A 22,426-nucleotide genomic window follows, 5' to 3' on the forward strand; every position below is an offset into this window, starting at 1 on the left:
AAATATATACAAGATCTTGTGGTAGCTCACAGAGAAAGGAATGTGACAATGAATATGTATATGTTCATGTATAATTGAAAAATTGTGCTCTACACTGGAATTTGACACAACATTGTAAAATGACTATAAATCAATAAAAAATGTTAAAAAAAAAAAAAAGAAAAAGAAAGTGTGGGTGTAAGAAGTTCATCCTTATCACCTTCTGATGCTAGATTAAAACACAGGGCAGGGAGTCAAAGCTCAGCTTTCTACAGGACCCCTTCCCCACCCCCAGTTCTCCAGGGGAGACAGTGTCCCAGCTGGGTCCAGCAGAAGCCAGACCTACAACCTTCCAGGGTTTGGCTGAGGATCCCTGCTGGTGGACAGGGCTATACTGTAGGGCTCAGTTTGAGTCCCATGTCCAAACTTGGAAGAATCATCAGTATTCTGCACTTGTATACCCCAAGGCCTCAACAGGGGCATCTAGCCAAAAAGCTTCACTTCGTCTGAATAAATTAACAGTTATAGGGTCCAGCTGTATTTTCAGGCTGACTTGTTAAATGTTGGCTGTAAAAATTCTTCAGGGCATTGATATTAGGCTACAAAGCTCTGTGATGTGATCTGGTCAGAGGCGTTGCTTGCTAGCTCTCTCTCCTTCTGCAGGAAAATCACCAACCAGCTCCAGCTGGGGATACAGGCAAAAGTGGTAGGGGAAAGAGACATCAGGTGCTTAGAGAGAGTTTTTTGAGAGTATGAACACAAGCAGAGACCTGAAACAAGTTGCCTTCTCATACCTGCAGGGATTTTAGCCACTAAGCAGTTTGCCACCATACTCCAGATAGGACTGGACAGATTTAATGTGATAAAACCAAAATATTTTCCTTTATATATAAAAAAAAACCCAGCAGAAGAACAAAAAAACAAGCAAACAAAAAAAGAGTCCTGATGATCGACTCAGCAGGAGGCAGAGAAAACCAATATCCCTGGACAAATTTTATAAAATCGGGAAGAGAATCCATCTCTCTCCATCCAGAGCCCCCCTCAACCCCCACCCAAGACAGAGTCTATTTGGAGCCTGTAGAGGTGCCAAGAAGTAGAAGAACAAAGAGAGTCCCCAGCAGGAAATCAAAGACTATTATCGGGGTTTCTGAAGACTGTCCCACAAAAGCAGAAAAATGCGGGAGGCTGTGGACAGACAGTAGTGGGGCCAGCTCTCAGCTCTTCCTGCCACAGGGTGGCTCGGTGGCTTACATAAGCTCAGGACACATTGATGAATGACAGCACCTGCACATCTCATGTCTCTGGTAAAATTTCATCTTTTCCCTTATTTCTGGGTTCTTTTCTGCTTCAGATGTCTACAACTTATCTTCTCACTCTACTAAGACATTCAACTAGCCAAAATGTCAGCAAGGAGCAGCGGGGCTTCAGTATTCAGAGGCTAATCAGGATATATGCCCGTCCCACACCCACCATATGCCCAGGAACAGAACTGGGCTCAGAGCCTGGGACTTTCATTCAATGACTTACACTTGCTTCAGACTTAACTTATAGCCCTTTTGGGGTGTCTAGCAGTTTAACAGGGGATAGGGCTTCAATTTAGTAATGGCAAACTGCATGGAGGACATGCATAGTGCTACTTTTTTCAAACAGAGACAATGGACAAGTCTCTCTTGTCTTAACCTTGTTTCTCCAGCGAAGCTGGTCTGAGCTTCTGAATCCCTTACAGTTGTCTTCCGTGAGCCCTTACCAGCTGGTTCGGGTAAGTGCAATATTAAACGCAGATTTCTTCTCACATGCCAACTTAAGGAGCCAAACTTCAGTTACGAGTAGAGAGTACCACAGGGAAGTAAAAGTGGGAGAAGGCTCCTGAGGCTGCTCAAATCTTATGCCCCAGGAACCTCTATGAATGTGAAGTGCTTCCTCCTATGACTTGTCATCTTATGAGTGAAAGCAACGCCGCCAAACCCAACTCCATCTCTAGGCACCTACCTAGACCTGCAAGGGGCCCCGCTGGGGCAGAAGCACTTGCTTTGAAGAGATCCAGAGGGTTGGTCTGTAGGGTTGCAGGTTGTCCTGTAGACATCTGGCCTGGAGGTTCTGAGACAGGAGGAGCAAAGATGTCGGATGCAAGTAAGTCTTTTGCTGGAGACTGACAGGGCAGAGAGGGGACACAGAGGAGTTAGTCAGTAACAGTGAAATTCAGCTCTGTTCTCTATCCTACTGTGCACCTCCAACTTGAAAACACAAAAAGAAAAACTTCTCCTTGTTACTGATAAATTACTACAAAAACCCAAAAAGACCAAAAAAAAAAAAAAAAAGACACATATTCCTGGCAATAGACAGAATATTGGGTCTTGGTGACTGATGCAATGGTGGATTCTCAAAGTGAAATCTGTTTTGCTCGTTTACACATTTGTTTCTGTCTGGTCTCAACAGCTAAAAGCTTGAAGCTGGGAAAGGACAACTGTAAGTAAGGAGCCTAAATATTTTGATCATTCTCCTGGACTTAAATCATTCTGCATAAAGATGATACAGTAGACAAATCATTAGGCCAGTCTGCCTATTCCAGTGAGATTTTTTAAAAATGAAACTTATATAAACCACATTTTAAACTGCTTTTGAATGAAGTGGTAATAGTAAACATAAACGTTTCTGTCAAGACAAGGGATCATTTGGTTAGCATTTAATAGAGGAGACAAACTCGAGGATTTTACACCACCACCTGGGACATTAATGCAAAACAAGGGGTGTGTGGGGATGTGTGTTAGTATGGGGAAGGTACGAAGTGAATCACAAGGACCCTTGCCCGCCCCTCCCAGAACATGACAATCAGACTTACCAGAGGTACAGACGCAGAGCAGCATTAAAAATGGAAAAACTTGTGTTTAGTTAACAGTAAGTGACAAGACATGCAAACGGAAAGCAGGGTGTGACAAACACTGCTGAGTGAGAAGCTTAACAAGGATGATGATTAGAAGAAAGTACTCCTGGAGAGCGATGCGCCTTATCCCACCTTCTATGTCACAGCCACACAGGAAACTACAAGAGCAGCAGGAAAGAGAGCTTGCATCACACCACCCTTTGGTACCGAACATGCATTCTGCCAATGGATATGTGGAGCAGACAATTCACCTTAGCAGTCCTTCTGCCTCTTCCTGGTTTGGTGCTTTGTGGAGGTGGGATAATGGCTATGGAGTCATGTGGTGAGGACTGGACAGAGCTTTCCAAGTCCTGCTTTACGCCATTCGGCACGGGCAGTCCTTTGGGAGGGCTTCCCACAAAAGGGTTCGGGGAGGATTTGATATGGAAGCCGTTCTGTTCTCTTTCAGATACCCCATTGTGAGTTCTCACTGCTGGCTGTGTCTGCATACTTGATAAGGGCCACGGGCCTGCCTGAGCTTCCTGTTTGCCAGTCCGGTTAGAGATCTGGTCAAATTGCTGACCAAAGTAATCAACATCCCCATTCAGAGGCCCGTTACTCAGAGAGGTAGACGAGCTACTCAAATTCTCTTTCTTCTGATCTGGAGATTTGAGAGAATCAGACGAAGAAGGTGTCGATTGGTCTGGTTGTGCAAAAGGATCGTCACGGAAAGGATCAGGATTAGGGGTGGGAAAGAAGTTGAGATTGGCAGAAAAGGCATTTTCAGGCAAGAAAGATGCCTGAGGCTTTGGTCGAGGAAGAGAGCAGGAGGTGATCCCATTTGTTAAGAACAGATTTTCTCTTAAAGAATTCTGATTGGTGTCGATTTCAGAGTTTAGATCCACTAACAGGATATCTTTGCTTTCCTATCACATTTGGAAAGAAAAAAAAAAAGAGAGTGTTAGTCCATATTGTGACTTCAAATAAGAAAGCTACATAAGATGACCAGGATTATCAACAGTTCCATTAGATTTTGGTCTTACTGGGTGACCATTACCTTCTCCAACCACATCCTTGAGTGCACTTACTAGTTGTAGAATAGGTCCTCCCTGCCCCACTAGGCCCTTTGAGTTAAGCCTCAGCTTTATTGGCCCGTCATTAAGTGAAATCTTACTGTTGTTTGCTTTATTCATGTCTCATCTCACACTTTCAGACTGGCTGAGTTCATAATCGTCATTGTTTCAGTTCATGCCCTGAGTCTTAAAGGGGATTGATTGTGAGTCACTCTAAGTGACTAACTAACTGAGCTTGAAAATAAAAAATGACCTCAGAGGCCCATTTCCTACTGATGTACAGTCCCTTCTGTTGTACCCCTAGAGTCACATAACATCACCTCTCTGAATGAGCAAATTCACTCGCTAATATATTCATATTTCATAGTTCTGGATGTAATAAAGTTTAAGGACAAATGTATTTCCCTATAATTGGTCTTTCTTCAAGGGAGGGCAAAAAAGATTTTTCCCTCATACCAGAGCCTGTCAGATGCACCTCTGTAAATACTTAACGATCCTTTGGAAGGTGTTGCCAAGTTGAACCTCTCATCCTCATCGACCCAATCTCTTCTCTGGACATACCCTTCTGTCTCTGCCTTTCTCAAAATACTGATATAATCTAACAGATCACATTAACCTCTCATATTTGTACTTTTTTTCAGAACATGGTTTGGAGTCGCCTGTGTTGTGACAGTAATCTCATCTACTTAGTGGATAAATTCAACAAGTCTTTAATTCATCTTTAATTTATGTATAATCTCATCTTTAATTTATGTGTAAGGTGGAGATGTCCATTTGAGACATAATTTGAAAGACATACAAAATGCATAACTCTACAAATTCTATTCCTTCTCTATCATGTTTTAGACATGTTAATTATTTGGATTCTCAATTGTTAGATAAGACATCCTTCTCAGCATAAAAGCAGCAAACTTGATAAATCTGACATGTCTTCATTCAGGCCAATGACGCAGCTAATTAGGACTCACCCTGCGAGGTAGCTGTCATACTGACAGACCTTCCTTCTGATTGAGTTTGATCAATTAAATCCTTGGCTATGCTAGCCACAGAAGAATATAAACAATAAAAACCACCCAGCTGAAATGAAAGTTAGTTTTCTAGCATTACCCTGGGAAGATTATGAAATATTTTGGTCACTGGGGCAATGATCATGACAGTGATCAAGGGAATATGAAATTCTCAACCTAGTAAATAAAAAGGAAGACTGAACAGGCCCCCTTGGCTTTAAGAATAAATTTTTTAAAAGTTCAGATCCTAAATCAGACCTAATTGGTATTCTATCTTTTGGCTTCCTTTACTGTTAGGTATAAAGACCCAGTTTTAAAAAGCCAGCTTTTCTCTTTATAACCAGAAGAACTTATCAGAGAGAGTTTGTGAAAAAAAAAAAAAAAACTTAAAAAAAATCAAAGAATTTGATTGGAAATTTTCTTAATGTAGGGAACTTTAACAATCAAAAAAATCAAAAGGTAGGACAAAATGTATTACAAAAGCTTGTGATTGCAGTATTTATTCATTTATTATGAGCCACCTCTGGGTTAGAACAGTTGAGTGTTCACAGCTGGTGAGTTCTCCTTCAAATACTTCAGAAGAACTTCTTAGGACACCAAACAGGAGCCACAATGTTAGACTTCTGAATAGTCACCCTATAAGTAAAATGTATAAGGCTCTCCTCAGACTGAGTTTGTTGGAACCCAAGATTAAGAGTCTAGTTCATAGCCCACAACTGAAAGATGGAAGACTCGTCATCCACCCCCTCAGTCAGCGAGCGCTTCATTAACTCTTTGTTGGACTGTAAACACTGCATCCACTTGGCCACCACGTGAGCATCTGAGAGGCAAGAACTAGCAACATGAACGTGAAATACAGTCCCTGCTCTTAAGGGGTTCCAGAAAGAGGGGCAAGAGGGCAACCACGGAAGTGTCTGCACAGGTAAGGTTTTAAATTCTGAGTTCCATAGACTAGCTCTTCTCCAGGGAGCTCATCCTCCCTAACCATTCCAGCCTGCCAAATCCTGGACCTCCCTACACAAAGCCTTCGGTGGCTTCTTGCTACTCCCTATATTAAAATAATCTTCATTAGCCAGACTTTCAAAATGACCCACAATGGGACCTCACTTACTTTTAGCCTAGCTACTCTCTTTTTCTTGCATACTTCAAAGACCCAGTGCAAGTTCAGATCCTTTACAAAACCTTTTCCCATTGATCCTTCTATTCCAGCTTCACCTGTGCCCACCATGGCATCTTACGTGTACATAACACTGTGCTTTGTGCCCCAATCCCATTCCCGTCCCAGATTTGATGGGAGACCTGCACCTTAAATTCTTTTCATAAAAACCATGCTTTCAAATGGTCAAGTTTTTAAAGTTAGAGACCAAGTCTTTTTGTTCCTTTTTCTTTTCCTTTCTTTTTTTTTCCTTTTTGGAGATAGATACAGTATGGAAGAATATTCCAGTGGTTTTCTGATGAAAATTATGCTCTCAGGGATGCCACTTAGTTTGCAACATGAGCTGTATTTGAAATGCGTAAGACTGTTTTGTATAAATGTTGGGGAAGGGGCAGACAGGTCAGGGAAGCACTAATGAAGTCTAGGTAATTTGGATTTCTGCTTCTCTTCATCTCTGCCAGAGCAACTGTTGTGAGATTTCAAAAGTTTTAAACATGCTGGTTTTATCAAGTAGAGATAAATCAGTTTTGTGACCTATGAATATGGAGCCAGTATGTAAGAAGACACTGGCGAAGTCTAACCAGCACATAATTAGCATTATTAGCATTCTCTTCCTTAGCAGATACTTTGATGGTATTTATCATTTTAATTTATTGTTAGTTTAACTAAAGCTTGCATTTTATTTCTATAAACCAAAAATTCTTAGAATGCACCAAGTCTAATATAAATGAGACTCAAGATTATTAATGTTTTTCATTTCCTTATTCAGAACTTTCTAGACATCTACAGAAGCAGATTAAACAGTCAGCACTTCCTTGCCTATCCCACTGGGATTCTACTTCACAGCTTGAGGATTTTGATCTCTTTCAATATACTAATTGTTTGAACATCAGTTATACTTGGGAAGAAGGTCATTCAGACATCAACTTACTCTGGAAGACAGTTACTAATGGAGGAAGGGGCAGAGTTGCCTAGAAATCAAAAAACCTCTGAGCTAGGATGGACCTTTCAGGATTATCAAATCTGATATTTCAAAAAGTTTATCCTTACAAGGGTAACAAACATTATGAGGAGCGGAAGGTTTTATAGACAAATGAATTAGGATTCGCTACTTGAAAGAACATTAAACAGGCTTCTTGACTACAGGCTTTTTAGGGCCTCTGAAAACACTGTGAATCTCACAGAGTTGGGAGCAGAGTGTCTAGAGCTTCTGCTCCTCTCAGTTTCACTGCGCCTGGGCATTTGACATGAAATTTCATAGGCCTGCCATGGTCTGCACCACTCTGGCAAGTGAGAGTCTTACCCAGTTCTTGGTCTGCTGCTGCTCTCATTCCTGTGCCCTCCTCGGTCACAGAGGCTGGCGGGATAATCCCCTGGTATGACACTCCTAGATGGACACCCTCCCCGCGCTTCTCGACTGGTGTCCTTCCTGTCTGGTCATTGCCGTCTCATCTTTTATGTTCAAGTCCAGAAACTCACTCACTCAGAGGCATTATCTTAATCTCTAAACTAGATAAATACCTTGTAAATAAAGTCAACCAGTAGCCTTTGTGCTTAGTTTTAATGTTGGTTTCTCGGCTAGACAGTAAACTCCATGATATCATTAACACTGTGAATCTCACTTCTGTGCCCTGCAAATAGCAAGTACTGAAGAAGTTGTTAAGTAAATAGAGGAAGTTGTAAGATGTCATTCAAAATTATGAGTAATTTCACTTGAGGCCCATTTTGGAAGGTTTGAGACAGGCTTAAGCCTTGAATCTGGACCTCTGCTTCGGTAAATGAGGGGTTTTTTGAATTCCTATTTTCTTTATCTGTAAAGGGAAACACTGCTCCATTCTCACAGATGGATCAGTGAATACTAAGAAGACTGGATACACTATAATATCCTGTAAAGAATGAGCAACACTTTTTTTTTTGAACAAAGACAAGCTTTGGTTAAACATAACTAAGCCTCTTGTTTGTTTTAGGTCTTACTTTATACCGAGCTTATGCTGCTAAATAGCAAAAGAAACAATAGAAAAAAAAAAAAGAAGAGGAGGCCAGGAGACTTTACAATTAATCACCTAACAAACATACTTTCTTCAGGTAGGCTTATACCAAGAATTAATATTCAGTTCCTCCTTCTGATCCTAAGTAATACCAAGACGGACTACGTTGTCTGAGCCATCGCTCAGATTTAACCTTTAAGCAATATTAATGTATCTGAATTGGTGCTGATAGGCTTCCATGGTGACTTAAGATGCAAATTTGTTCTAATAGCCATTTACATTTTTGCAGGAAAAATCAGCAGTCACCTTCCAAGTATCAATGAGATGCTCAAGATTTCTGGTTAATTGCCAATTTGAGTTATAGACGTCATTTCCATTACATTGCAAATTTAAAAACAAACACTTACTGTTGGACTACTTAGGTCAGGAGGTGTAGACATGTCCCCAAACAAATCCATCTGGTCAACACCCTTAAAAAAGTATTTGAATTAGATTCAGATGTGTCTATTAAAAAAGATCACTTTGTACATTGTTGCAATTGTTTCCTAAAGTTTAGGAAAACAGTTGTCACAATTGGATTTTCACTTAACTAATACAGATTTGATATTAGGTTATTTAGGTCAAGAAGTGTAGACGTCCTCAAACAAATTCATCTGATCCACACTCTTAAAAAAGTATTTGGATTAGATTTAGAAGTGTTTATTTAAAAGATTACTTTGTATATTAACATAAATATTATACTACTGTTTAGGGAAAGAGTTGTCACAAATGGATTCTCATACAGGTTCAATACAGATTTGGCTGAGCAACATTTTTAGGAAGTAGAACCTGTGTTAAGGTAAGTAAGAATCATAAAAAATCACATACATACCAGTTTCAGTTTGCAAGCTTGGTCATCAAGATTCATTAGGGGCTCACTCCCATTCTGAAAAGACGGCAAATGGTAAAGGTTTAGTTGGTGAGTTTTTCCTACACAATTTAATTTCCTAGTGTACTGACTTGCTGAGCAGTTATGATTTGGGCACTAATCATTCAACTGTACATCTTCTGTGATCAGATGGGTCATGAACACGTAGTAATAAACCAGGAGGGAAGCATGCTCGGGCAGGTGGCCAACAAGGGCTTACACACATCACACGTGCAATTCACCAGAAGTAAAGATGCTGTTTTACCTCTACTGCTTTGTTGGCTTCTTCCATCTAAAGAGAAAGACACAAATTCAATGATCTTAGTAAATAACAGTTAGAGCGAGTTAAATAAAGAAACAAATATACCTTCGGGTTCATGGGCATAGAGCAAGAGAGCATCTTGCATATTTTTTCTGCCCTACGTCCCCCTCCCACTTGCATATCAACACTGGATTTGGACAGAGTTACTGGGCTTGGTAGTCCTGTATTGTCCTTGGAATCAGTGTGAAGCTTGTGGGGAGAAAAAGTAAGTGTCAGGGACTAGAAATCAGAAGGGCCTAACTGGAACATCCATCCACTGCCCTGTTAAGAACAGACAATGCATTTCTACACTTTCTATATTTTGAAGAGTCACAGAGAAGCCAACTCTCCAGACAGGCCACCTGTTCACATAATGTTCAGACACAGTCTTGAATATTGTCTTAAGTTTAATAGAGCCTGTATTGGGTAGTACTTGCCTTTTTCTTTTCTTCTTCTTTTTTCTTTACATTATAGATAACTTGGAAAAGGTCTTTAAGATCAACGACTAATGGCTCAGCCTGAAGCAAGAGAAAGCATCTTTATCAGCATTTTAATCTGACTATTTTCTTCCTTTTGTCCCCTATCAGTTCTGATTAGTACCATTTTCTTCCTTTCTCTTAAAGCTCCTTGCTACCCTCCTCTGGTTGTGGAACATCACCACCACCTCAATCCCCACCCCCAGATTCATAAAGGATGTGGATAAAACAAGACACATCATGATAATTTTCCAAGTCCCTTCAGGATTTCTGGCAATAATTCACTATTGTCTAGAGTCAGCAGTGACCTTATGAGAAAGTCCACGTTAACAATCCTTGTGCCACACACTACATGGGTATCAATGACATTTTAAAAATATTCTTTAGACCAATTACAGAGAGTCATCCTCTGAAATATTGTTCAGTCCTCCTACAGCCAATTGTTTTCCAGCAAGCTCTCTAGTTGAGTGACAGACTCTGTTATGCTCAAGTCCCCCTCCAGGTATCCCTCAAGGCTGAGAGCTTACCTGTTGTCCCGTTTTTATGGCAAAAAACTGGTGTTGGCCCTCTCCTCCACACACATAACCGAATGCCCGATTGTCTGTCACATCACGGGCAATGAAAGAAATCTTATTTACTGGATGTTCATGCTCTATTACCTAAAAAAGAGCATAAAAATAATTTATTGAGAAAACTAGAATCTATTTGTAGGTTAGCATAACTAAGCATCAGATACCTAGGCATATGTGAAAAGGCGAAAACATTTAAAGAAAGAATTGCTCACTCCTGGGGGAAAGCTACAGCTACATATATCCTTGCCAGAAAGGGCTCCAAAGAAAACAAACAAAGAAACAAACAAAAAAACCCAACAACAAAGAGTAGAAAACCAAAATGCGAAGAATGATGCTTGAAATACTGGTACGTGATTATCTCTGTCCCACAGATATGATGCCCTATAGCAAGGAAGGACTGAGGATTAGGAGACCAGGAATTCCTAAAGTGAAGACAGGGCATATAACCTCTAAGCATTCCAAGTAGGTCTCCCTTCCCTCCTCAAAGACAAGCTCAAGTGAACAGCAGAACTAAGCTGGAGGAGTGTTCACAAGGACCCTTTGACGATGGCTCACAGTGGCCACAGAACCATTCTAAGTATCATTGGCACGACTCAGTATTCTCAGTACGTTCTGGAAGTCACCAAATGCTGTCATCAAGTGTTTGTCAACCGCACATAGATGTCCACGTCCTTATCCAGGAGCTTCAGGCAGCAGGGGTTTACTGGTGTGGTAGTCCCTTCGCCTCTATTGCCTGCCCCACTTTCTCTTGATCCTCTCAAGTAAACTGTAGGGCTCAACTCTTCAGGGATATTTCTAAGTGTTTAAAATTTGTCTTGGCTTTTGTTTCCAAATGCCCTGAAAAGTTTATACAGGCATCTTAGAAGGTTTGGGAATGAGAGACTGCTTGTGAGGGAAACCTGCCACCAGTCTTGGGTGAGTTTGGGAAAACAGGAGTTGAAAGATAAGGGATGATGGAGTGCATGAGGACCAGCAAGCTGAGCGAGCATGTACCAGGGCTCCGGGGCCCTAAGTCTGACCAATGATTCTGAATTTTAGATACGGGAACCTCTAGGAAGGGCAGAATAGTAACTGGGGGTTTCCCCACAGTATCTTGGTAAAATATTGTGCAGCAATGAAAAACACTCTAAGTGGATGAATTGTATGATGTTACACTGAGGAGAGAAAAACATCCCAGAAGACTTGAACTATAATAGCTTTTTGATGAGACTCAAACAAAGAAAAAATAAACAAGGTTTTTCATGATAGAACAACAACAGTATCCACCCCCCACCAAAACAATGAGCAAGTTTACATCTGTAGGGTAAGGAGGAAGGGAAAAGAGAGGAGGAAAAAAGGTAGATGTATTGCAAATAATAGTCGGTGTATCGTTAGCCAGTAAGTTCACATGTGACCAATATATTAAGATGGGACCCACATATAGATGTATGATAGTGTCACAAGCCGGGGTTAGGAATAGTCTAGTGCTGTGTATCTCGGTCCAGAAAATACCCAAGTGATATTTACAGCATACTTGTGTTTATGGTCTTGAGCTTCACATCGATTAGAGGAAATCAATTTCAAAATAAAGTATCTTGACTCCTCACCGCCCACCCTATCTGTTTTCTGCCTGTTACTTCTGGAGAAGTGCAGTAATGTGCACTATTCTTTTTCCTACAGAATTTTGAAAAGGAAAAGGAGGAGCTAAAACTTAAGCCACAAATTATGTGTCAGACTCAGGTGGTCAGAAAGGTGTCAGTGAAAGTGAATTCTTACCCCAGTTTTCTCATCAATTATTTTTATCCCGGAAAGAGAAATGTTGACCCAGATTCTCTGTTTGTGTTGTCCCTGAGACCGGCCAGCCGCCGCCATTCCCTGAGAAAATTAGAAAAACAAGAAAAATTAGTTACAAGTACCCTATGATGCTTCTGATTCCAAAGTTTTAAAAGACAGTCAGCTTTGTTTTCAGCTTGGTTTACCATCCATGAAAGGATTAGGCATCTTTCATAAGAAACAGCAGAGTAGAATAGAAGATATTGAGCCAGGAGATCACTAGTTAGCTATGTGAACTCAGACAAGTCCTTCCAATCCCCTTGGCCTCAGAATAGTCACTGGCAAATACAAGAAGACTGAACTAGAAGATCTGCAAACATCTTCCTTCTGGGCCTTGTCTTATTTAACCAGTATTATTTCCTTAATTAGGTTTACATTGCAGCAGCATTAGAATTTAAAAATTGAAAGAAAAAAAATAAAAACACAAACCCAAAGGGCGAACACTAAAGAAAGCTAGTTTCCAAGAAGAGTCCTGAATTTTACCTGTATACCTCCAGGCTCTAAAATGTGGTTTGTTCAAAGTAAAAGGCATTGGAGTCCTGATATACTTGATTAAATCAAGTCTCTAAAGCAATAGGCAAAATAGCAAACAAACTGATGGTTTCTCATAAATCGGGGCACTGCTGGATCAGTTATGTGATCAGAAAAGTTTTTCTTTCCAATCATTGGGATGTAGGTTAATACAAACTTCCCATTTCATTTCCTCTGTTGGACGTTTATTTACGACACAGACAAAGCACACTTTCCCCTTCTACCTTCAGTTTCATCATAGAGTCTTGGCTCATTTTATCCCCTCTTGCATCTGGCACATCATCAATGCCGATCAGCTTGGCCTTGTATTTCACACCATCACCTTTGAATCTGGCCAAGAGATACTCATCTGTCTTTTCAGGGCCTGAGAAAAGAAAGAAATAGAGGATGAAGTTTATAAGTGCACTAAAATAGCCCCTGGTATGACCAAATATGCTCTCAGATCTCCAAATCTGAGCAGTAGAAATCTCAACGATACTACAGGTGATCAAATACGCAATATTCTACCTTTATCCTCACTTCCTTTGAGCAAAACCATACTTTGTGATACTATGTATGGCGCTGGGGTGGAGAGAAAATAAACTCTTAAAAGATGCAGAATGGACTGAGTTATGGGAAACTTAACGTGAGGTGGGATTGGGGGATATTCTTCATCATAGTTTAAAAAATATTTTTTAAAAAGAATATAAGGACAATAATACTTATTTTTTAATGAAAGAAAAATAAGCCACTGCACTATTTACTAAAATTTTTCAATGGTCAATAAGGCAGAAGAGAATTACGGGTAAATTCCCTTGAAAATCATTAAGATAATTATTCCAGTTTTGTAATGTCTTTTGCTTCTCTTAAAAGATCTGTGTAGTCTCATTTCCATTTCTAAAGTGTGGACATTAAAGGCAAGGAAATTATGGCATATTCTCAAACTATGAGTGATTAAGGATGGTGGCACTTTCAGTGGTACTTTGGATCAAAAGAAGACGGTCTCGTGAAAGTCTTGATTTTTGCTAAACAGCTGCTTCAGTAAAGCAAGATGGTAAAGAGGCTACTGAAAGATAATGATGTAATACTTGACTGTTGCATTTCCCAGTTGAACAAGATTAATGAAAGGTTCCCAGTAAGTTGGTGCAGTCACGGGGTTCAGAGATCTGTCTTATCATATATAGATTGAACCAGTCTCCTTTGCCAAAGTAGTACTTTCCTGTTTAGGAGAACTTGAGACTTGGCTGAGATTAAATCAAGGCAAGGGCCAGCTCTTACTTTGCCTCGAACTTCACATCTTCACTGGTGACCACCACTAGCTCCCCTCATTGGCCTCAAGAGGACCTCTCCATACCTTTCTTCTTTTCCTTCTTTGACGGTGCCTTTGGCGCGGCCTGCTGGTCAGGCTGACCGTTAGTTGCACTCGCCTCTACTTCGTTAGACATGGCAAGAAGGCAGATAGCAAACTCCAGCACCAGCAGACGCTTACTGACACCAGGCGATCCTCACTGGAGACGTCTCAAACAAACATAACCTGCTCCAGACACCTGTGGGCAGAGGGTAGAGGCATAATGAGATCGTAACACAGCAGACCCAGGCTTCATGTCCTAATGGGTGACAACCAGTGATTTGTGACTGTGGTTCTTCAGAGTCATTGTGTTCTTTCTTCTCCATGAGACTGAACTCTGACAGCAGGGGAGTGGGTAGGACTGTTTCCTTCTAAAATGAAAAGGGGATGTTTACCAGATTTTTCTCTAAGGAATTGATATCTGGTAACGTTTAATGGGATTATAGGTACAAATGATGATGTATAAAATACATCAGCTGCAAGGATATATTGTGCAGCACAGGGAACATAGCCAATATTTTATAATAACTATAAATAGAGTATAATCTTTCAAAATGTGAATCACTAATGTTGTACCCCTGAAATTTATATCATGTTGTAAATCAACTCTACCACAATAAAATTTTTTTCTTAAATAACATTATTATCTAGCTAAGAAATTCATATTGCAACTTTGGCATAAAAATCTAGTATAAAAGACATGTCACACATATAAGCACATTTGACTGTCCTTTATGATTGGATTACTGCATTCTGTTGATTCTTATTTTGTGGTTGGCTTTATTCCTTTGATAACTATGTAAGTTTAAAAAGGTAAAACTTTAATCTGTTCTTAGAAACAATGATCAGTACATACATGTCAACTAAAAAAAATGTGCAGTATATTGTGTATATGTATTTACATGCAGTATAATGTATATGTGCAGTCAAACTGTAATAATTCTACCTGAGAAAACTGAAAAAGGAAAACAAAACAAAACAAACAAACAAAGACATGTCACACATAGAGAAACAAAGTTTCATAGCAAAGTTGAAATAAATTAAATGTTGAGCCTCAGAAGATTGCAACCGGCCTCTGAAACTGGACATTAAAAATTCTGGTTCTTCAAAAAATCACTGAACTATATGGAGAGTGATGCATAGAGTGATGAATTTTTATCTTATTCATATTGATAAATACTTGTTTTTTCAATGTTAGGATTCTGCATATGATTTCTAGGGCTATCTGAGCACTATATTTGAAAGGACATCCATTTTTTGACCCTAACCCTTACATATATCAGGGAAAGAAGGGATTTATGGGGTGTCTCATTGAAGGTCCATACTTCATACTATTACTCAGCTTTATTATCCTCAAAACAGTTGTGGGATGTGCTCTCCTAAAGCTCCCCCATGAATCGTGGTAAGTGAAACAGAAAAAAGCTAAGTCACTGCAAGCACACAGAAGTGAACTAACATTTCAAAAGGTCCTTTCACCTCCCAGGAGTCACAATCACTACTGAGCTCCTGAGAGAGCTAGGGAACGTGAGCTTGCTGCACGGACTGAAAAGCAAAGGCGAAGACCAGCCATTCACAGGGTGTACTCCTGTTAAGACCACCACAGGCTGGTACACTCCTCCCACCCCCAAAGCTCTCTTAGTTCTCTGCCTACAGCACCCATTTATTTGAGCTTTTAAATTCAAGGACCAAGCGCACCACATGGCAATACACGCTATTTGTTAGATGTTTAAAGGATAAAAAGTAAACCTCAAGTTTTCGCTCAGTCAGCTTAAATGGTACTTATCTTGTTTCCTAAACATCAACATGTTTTCCTGAAGGTCAGCACTTAATCGCTTCACCCAGGAGTCTTTCAACAGTCTTTACAAATCTTAATAGTTTTTAAAAATACATACATACACAAATACATACAGTTAATGTTATCTGAATTATTTCATTTGAAGATTCAGTAGTTAATTTTGCTCAAAGACACCTGACTGGTAGGCAGCCAGGGAGATGGTCTACCTACAGGGAAAGACCATAGAGGACTCTAAGACCTGTTTACTCAAGCCTTAGTTGGGGTCCAGGCACTATTAGCCCTTTAGCTTCACCAACTCCAGAACATTCATGGTAACCCTACGAGTATTATGATACAGTATTATTTAACTTTTCCAGAGGGAAAGCCAAGGCACAGAGGTTTTAAACACAGCTGCTAAGTTGAAACCAGGTCTCCAACCCAGGCTGTCTGGCTGCAAGCCAGAGCTCCTCAAACACTCCACTAATGAATGTCATGTGCAAAGCCTCATGCTAGTTACAGAGATGCTCTAGTATATACCAAAACCCCCTCCCCACCGAGAAAAAGATGTCCTGAGTCCTAATCCCTTAACCTTTGAATGTGACCTTATTTGAAAAAAGGGCATTTCTATTGTCATTAAGTTAAGGATCTTGAGTTGGGATCATCCTGGATTTAAGGAGGGTCCTAAATCCCATAGCAAATGTCATTATAAAGGAAATGCAAGGGAGACACATGGAGGAGGTGATGTGAAGACAAAGGTGGAGATTGGATGGACACCTGTACAAATCAGGAATGCCAAGGATTGCCAATGTTCACCAGATGTTGAGAGAGAGACAGAGAACAAATTTTCCCTCAGAGCCTCTAGAAGGAGTAAACCCTGATGACATTTTGATCTGGGGCCGTGGGCCTCCAGGACTGTGAGACAATAGATCTCTGTTGTTTCAGGCAACCCCATGTTGCGTCATTTGCTATGGCCACCCTCGGAAAGTGACACCACACCTCTACTTTGTGTGCCTTGATTGGTCTCACTGGTTCCCAAGATTTATTTGTCAGTAACATGATAAATCCCCTAGTCCTAACCATACTCTTCTAATTTTAAGAGGCCAAAAATAATTTTGTCAATTTTAGAGAATTTATTCCAAATCAAGAGGATATTTACCCATGTGAACAACATCAGGAGGTGAGACTATGCTCTGATCTAAGGAGACACACCAACATTCACCTCCTGCATCCTCACCTTCTCCCCAGTGGACACTTCCCTTTGTTAGTTGCTCATCTCATCTTAGAACTAAGGGAAACACTTCGGTGTGACCCTGTCATCCTCTGGTTATCATCTCATGATCTAAACATCTAAAATTGATTGCTCATCTTCCCTCTGCCTTCTCATATTCCCTTCCCCAGAGGACTGTTCATCTCAAATCTAGTCTCAGAAAGTCCAGTCCAATGGCTGGTGGCTCTCCTGACCAAATCCAACCACCTTGCTTTCATTCATTTGGGGCATCCGACTACATGCATCAGAATCCCCTATACATTCTTGTGCACCCCTCTACCCCCATGTTTTGCTCCCGTGGCAACTTTGAGGCTCCAGTCCACGGCTTGTATTTGTTGAATTGGGATAATCTGAATTTTTTTTTTTTAATGATGTAGTTCCTCTAAATTTAAAATAATGTTGGAAGCTTCCCCTACTTAACCTTTGGGCTCCCTTAGATTTAGGACAAAGACTGAGACTTTTTCATTTTATATGTGAGACTCTTAAGTATTTCCCATTTCTTTTAAAAAACTCTTTGTTTTTCACTCCTTCCCTTTTCAAATTAGCAGAGCTCCTCTCTCCCATATTCCTGCCCATCCCAGCTACTATTTGTCCCCAAAGGCTTTCTCTACCTCCTCTCCAGTTCTGGCTGGAAAGCAACCTGGCATAAGAGTTTGTTGCTCATCTTTGAAGCCTGATATCTTACTTTTCTGTAGGATATTATTTCTGACAAGAAAAGACTTAGCTCATTAAATATGGCAAATTTTAATCTAAAGTGAGAGTATCTTAAAGAAATTTGAGAAGTGCCACCCACAAAGCACTCTGAGGGGGCTTGGGAGAGGGAATGGTGGTGTGTGGTTTAGTCATAAAAGTGATACAAGATGTGACAACCTCCTAACTCAGAAATAGGTATCAAATATAGTGTCAGCAGACTGGGCCAAATGTAAGAGTTCTAAAATGAGTGTATGATCCAGCAATCCCACTCTTGGGCATATATCCAGAGGGAACTCTAATTTGAAAAGTTACATGCATCCCAATGCTCAAAAGCAGCACTACTGACAATAGCCAAGACATGGAAACAACCTAAATGTCCATCGACAGATGACTGGATAGAGAAGCTGTGGTATATTTATACAATGGAATACTACTCAGCCACAAAAAAGAATAAAATAATGCCATTTGCAGTAACGTGGATGGACCTGGAAATTATCATTCTAAGTGAAGTAAGCCAGAAGGAGAAAGGAAAATACCATATGACATCACTCATGTGTGGAATCTCAAAAAAAAAAAGACACAAATGAACTTATTCACAAAACAGAAACAGACTCCAGACATAGAAAACAAACTCATGTTTACCAGGGGAAAAAGGTGTGTGAGGGGATAAAATGGGAGTTTGAGATTTGCAGATACTAACCACTATATATATAAAATAGATAAACAACAAGTTTATACTGTATAGCACAGGGAAATATATTCAATATCTTATAGTAACTTAAAATGAAAAAGAATATGAAAAGGGATATATGTATGTATGTATGTATATGACTGAAACATTATACTGTACACCAGAAATTTACAGAACATTGTAAAGTAACCATACTCCAATAAAACAAAAGCAATTCACATCAAAAACACCCCCTAAAAATAAAAGAAATAAATAAAATGAATGGTACTACCTTGGTTTTACAGCAAAAGCTTCTCTCTTTAGACACTGAAGTCCAACTTTTTACAGCATTGGGACTGCTTTAAGATACTTGGTACCGTTTGACTATATCTTTTCACTGTTTGGGGATGAGCAGTTATAGGGGTCAAGAGGGAAAAAAATAGGGAGAAAAGGTTTCTTCAGCATTTTAGCATATTCCTCAAAGAAAAGGGCTGAGTATGTTGCGTTGTAATAGCCAAGGGCAGGTCTGCATCATGGGCCACACAATTTAAAAAGTATCTATGTTCCCTGAAATGACTGGAAGGTAGATTCTGCCCATAGGCCCCAAGACTTAAAGATAAACCCTTTTGTAAAGAAATGTTAAAGGTTTATTGAAAGATTTTAACAGAATTGTACATCCAGTTATGTATATACCAGAGTGATAAACACTCACCTTTCTCCCGAGTTTTAAAAAGAAAATCTCTCATCGCAAAATTTCCCATTTGAAAGTTCCCATCCCGAGTTACCATTTGAAATGTAGCTGAAAGAAGTCTTGCTTCCAGACCTAAGTCCCTCTGTAGAAATAATCAACTTAAATCCAACATTTAAAATTCAAATACATAATCCTTCCAACAATGTTACAGAATCGTCAACTGTGCTCATAAAACCCTCAGCAGGTTTTATAATCAGTTGGGTTTTGGAAAGGATTTGGGCCTGAAAAAGGGACCTGAGGGCCAAAAGATGCTCTGCCATTTCCCGTGACTACGTTCCCAAATGAGGGCATGGTTGAATAACGTGTCTAGATTGCATTAAGCTCTGGGGTCTGTTTTATAGCTCTAGTGAGGTAAAAGGCCTTTTTTTATTTGAAATAAACAGGGACAAGTGGGTGTAGGACAACCAGCAAGGATAGTCCTTTTAACTCATTGGGCTTAAGTCCCAGGGACTCCTCTGAACAAGACTAAAAATTAATGAGGAAGCACACACAAGGGGTATTACCGTAAAAGAGGGATTACAAAGCAAAATTCAAAAACATAGACAAAAAGTCACACGAACATCTTCCCATCTAAACCTAGCTGGTTTGTTATTCTACTTCTTAGGAACCAGCAGTTTCCTTCTATAGAAGCTTGAAAAGAGAAATAAGAAAGATACATACGGAAACAGATGAGGATCTAGGCATTGCATATTCTTGACCCCTTAAGCCTAATATAGAATAGGAAGTTGTAAAAGAAACTCTGCTAAGTCAATGAAATTAGCTGCATTTGAGTGAAGATATCTAACTTGGATCTTGGAATTATTACAAATCACCCTGAAAAAATGTGAGGACTTCCCCTTTCCACAGCACAGGAATCAGATGACCAGGAGAGATTGTGCAACCTTTTTTTTTTTTTGGTTTCTGAGAAGGCTCTGAGAAAACGTATACCAGAAGACTGTATGAGTCATCTTAGGATGACTATGTCCTTTGCACTAGAAAGAAAAATCTGCTGTAGTTCATTGAGTACTTAAAGGGATTCAGGCAAGAATTTAGAACCCTGGAATACTCAGAATAGGGGCGATTTGTGTAGGGACACGTTTGGCTGGTGCCTCCTTGTTCATGCTTATCTTTTCCATCGGTAGGAATGTTTCTTATCTGCAATGATACTATTACAGGTTTCTAAAGCGGCATCATGCCACGTGTTCACCACCTCCCTCCCAGTCTACCTTTTTACCCTATTATTCTGAGCAGAGAGGAATTCTCCTGGTCTGTCTCAATGCTGGTAAAGGGAATAACTTGAGTTAAGGACTTATTTAACTGTAGCCCCATTCCACAAATGGTAGAGAACCTGTTTTTATTTTTAATTTTTAAAGTTTTTTCTTAACGGAGGCACTGGGGATTGAACCCGGGATCTTGCATATGCCAAGCACGTGCTCTACCACTGAGCTATACCCCCCACTCGTCTTTAATGTTAAGGGGAATGGGACAAACACCTAACCTACCAAGCCCTTATCCTGGCAGCTCTATGAGAAAGAACGTGTCTCTGAGGAATATTGAAGTGGACTCGGTAACCCAAGATCAATCACTAGTAAGGCGCTGGGCTCAGACTGAATGTGAGCTGTGTTCCCTTTCCTACTATTTATGCTGATGCTTTTATCTTTTTTTTTTTTTAATTCCACTGATTTTAAACTGTATTTTAGAAGCTGTTTTCAAAGTCAGAATCCTGTTGACTTTCACATACCAGTTAACTTTTCAGAAAGAGCCGCATAAAATAGACACAGGGAAAGGAGTTCAGGAGAATCCAGAAAAAGCAGCACAAACAGCCTTGCTGGAGTGGCCAGTACTTTGTACTGGTCAGAGAATGTGCCTCCTTGTCCTTTGGAACTTTAGGCCTGTCTCAGCAGAGACACTGAATTAGGACATGTGAAACATTAACCTCTAAGGCAGATCTCAGGGTCCAAGAGGGCAGCCAACAGCCTTCACCACTATCTTCAAAGTAGCCTTTTGGGAATAAGGGATGTTGCCACAAATGATGCAGCAAAGTTTCTGATGGTTGATGTAAAGCTCTTCTCCTCTGACTGCCTGAGCTCCTATGCTTTCAGGGAGGCTTATTCTATTCCGCGAAGGCCAAGTTGAGTCGACAGTAAGATTTTTGCAGCCTATTTAATTGGGTGAAATGAGGCTATGTTAGCACACACTGAAAAGGCGTCCTTAGGAGATTTTCTTGTAAATGCTGACACTGCTGTAGGGGCCTCAAGGAGGTATACACCAGTTAGGCATTTACAGACAGTGTGCACGTATCATTGCTTTTAACCCTTGGGAAGGATGCTGTGGGACTTCTAGGATCCATAAAGCTCTGAGCCAGAAAACTTTTCCCTATCTTTGGAACCAAGTCAGAGCAGAGTTAAGAGTTCCTCGTACAGTTAATCTTGGGTAAAGGTAAGTACAGCGGCTAAGAGTTCAGGCTTGGAAGTCTGCACACTTTGACTACTGTCCACTTTGACTACTCTGTGGCTTGAGACAGCTTATCTGACATTCATTTCTTCACCTGTAAAATGGGAATATAGTTTGCACAGTTGTTATGAGAAATCAATGAGACCTCACGTAGAGATCTCAGTGCTTCGCTTATATAAAAGTGCTCAACAAATAGTGGCTATGATTAAATCAAAGTTAGGTATCAAGGGCACTCTGTGCTGTGTATGATCTTGTATTGCATCTAACATTGCTTTTCCACAGAAAGTGTTTAAACAATTTTAGAACAAGTGGAACCAATAAGTTAGCGGCTAGTAAGCAGAAACATGGAGGGAGGTATTGCTTTAATCAGTAAGGCCCAGGTGAAAATCTGCCAGTGTTCAAGCCACTTCCTGTCCAACTCTGGCTTTTGTGACTATAGAAGGTAGGTTCTGATGGGGACAAAACTGTAGGAACAAAACCCACTCCAAGTTACCCAGAGAGGCCTATTCAAGTGAATCCTGAGTCAAATCCAAGCCTACATCAGTATCTCTGGCAGTTTAGAAGGTCTACCTCACATCACCTGGAGAATCTTCATGGGGAGTTCTTAACACGTTGATGTCTAGGCCATGCTCAGATCCATTAAGTCAGAATCTATGAAGGAAGAGATGTAGGTACCAATATATTTTAAAGATTCCCAGATGATCTTAATGTACTGACAAGTTTGAGGTACAAGAGTCCAACCTCCACAATCCTTTGTCCTCTTAAAGAAATACCAAGTGGGTTAGAGTGTTGAGCTGGAAAACCTAGGGAATAATTTGGTCATACTCTTTCATTATAAAGATTAAGAAA

The 22,426-nt window shown here is 40.2% G+C and overlaps 1 protein-coding gene across 7 annotated transcripts in view; it reads right to left on the minus strand.

Annotated features, from left to right (window-relative positions):
- Window positions 1-22,426, minus strand: part of DAB2 (DAB adaptor protein 2) — a 164,502-nt gene that overhangs the window by 8,854 nt on the left and 133,222 nt on the right. For 4 of the 7 annotated variants that reach the window (XM_031444388.2, XM_064480268.1, XM_031444367.2 and 1 more), the window contains 10 exons: window positions 13,996-14,188; window positions 12,887-13,026; window positions 12,075-12,173; window positions 10,275-10,406; window positions 9,709-9,789; window positions 9,236-9,262; window positions 8,935-8,988; window positions 8,471-8,533; window positions 3,112-3,765; window positions 1,969-2,128 (listed from right to left, as the gene is read on the minus strand). In XM_031444388.2, coding sequence (XP_031300248.1) covers window positions 1,969-2,128; window positions 3,112-3,765; window positions 8,471-8,533; window positions 8,935-8,988; window positions 9,236-9,262; window positions 9,709-9,789; window positions 10,275-10,406; window positions 12,075-12,173; window positions 12,887-13,026; window positions 13,996-14,086 — 1,501 coding nt within the window. In that variant the 5' untranslated portion in view covers window positions 14,087-14,188. The remainder of the gene's footprint in view (window positions 1-1,968; window positions 2,129-3,111; window positions 3,766-8,470; window positions 8,534-8,934; window positions 8,989-9,235; window positions 9,263-9,708; window positions 9,790-10,274; window positions 10,407-12,074; window positions 12,174-12,886; window positions 13,027-13,995; window positions 14,189-22,426) is intronic. The other 3 variants (XM_031444392.2, XM_031444403.2, XM_031444412.2) reach the window with 3 other exon arrangements.

Source organism: Camelus dromedarius, chromosome 3 (genome assembly GCF_036321535.1).
Source record: "Camelus dromedarius isolate mCamDro1 chromosome 3, mCamDro1.pat, whole genome shotgun sequence".
Lineage (NCBI taxonomy): Eukaryota > Metazoa > Chordata > Mammalia > Artiodactyla > Camelidae > Camelus > Camelus dromedarius.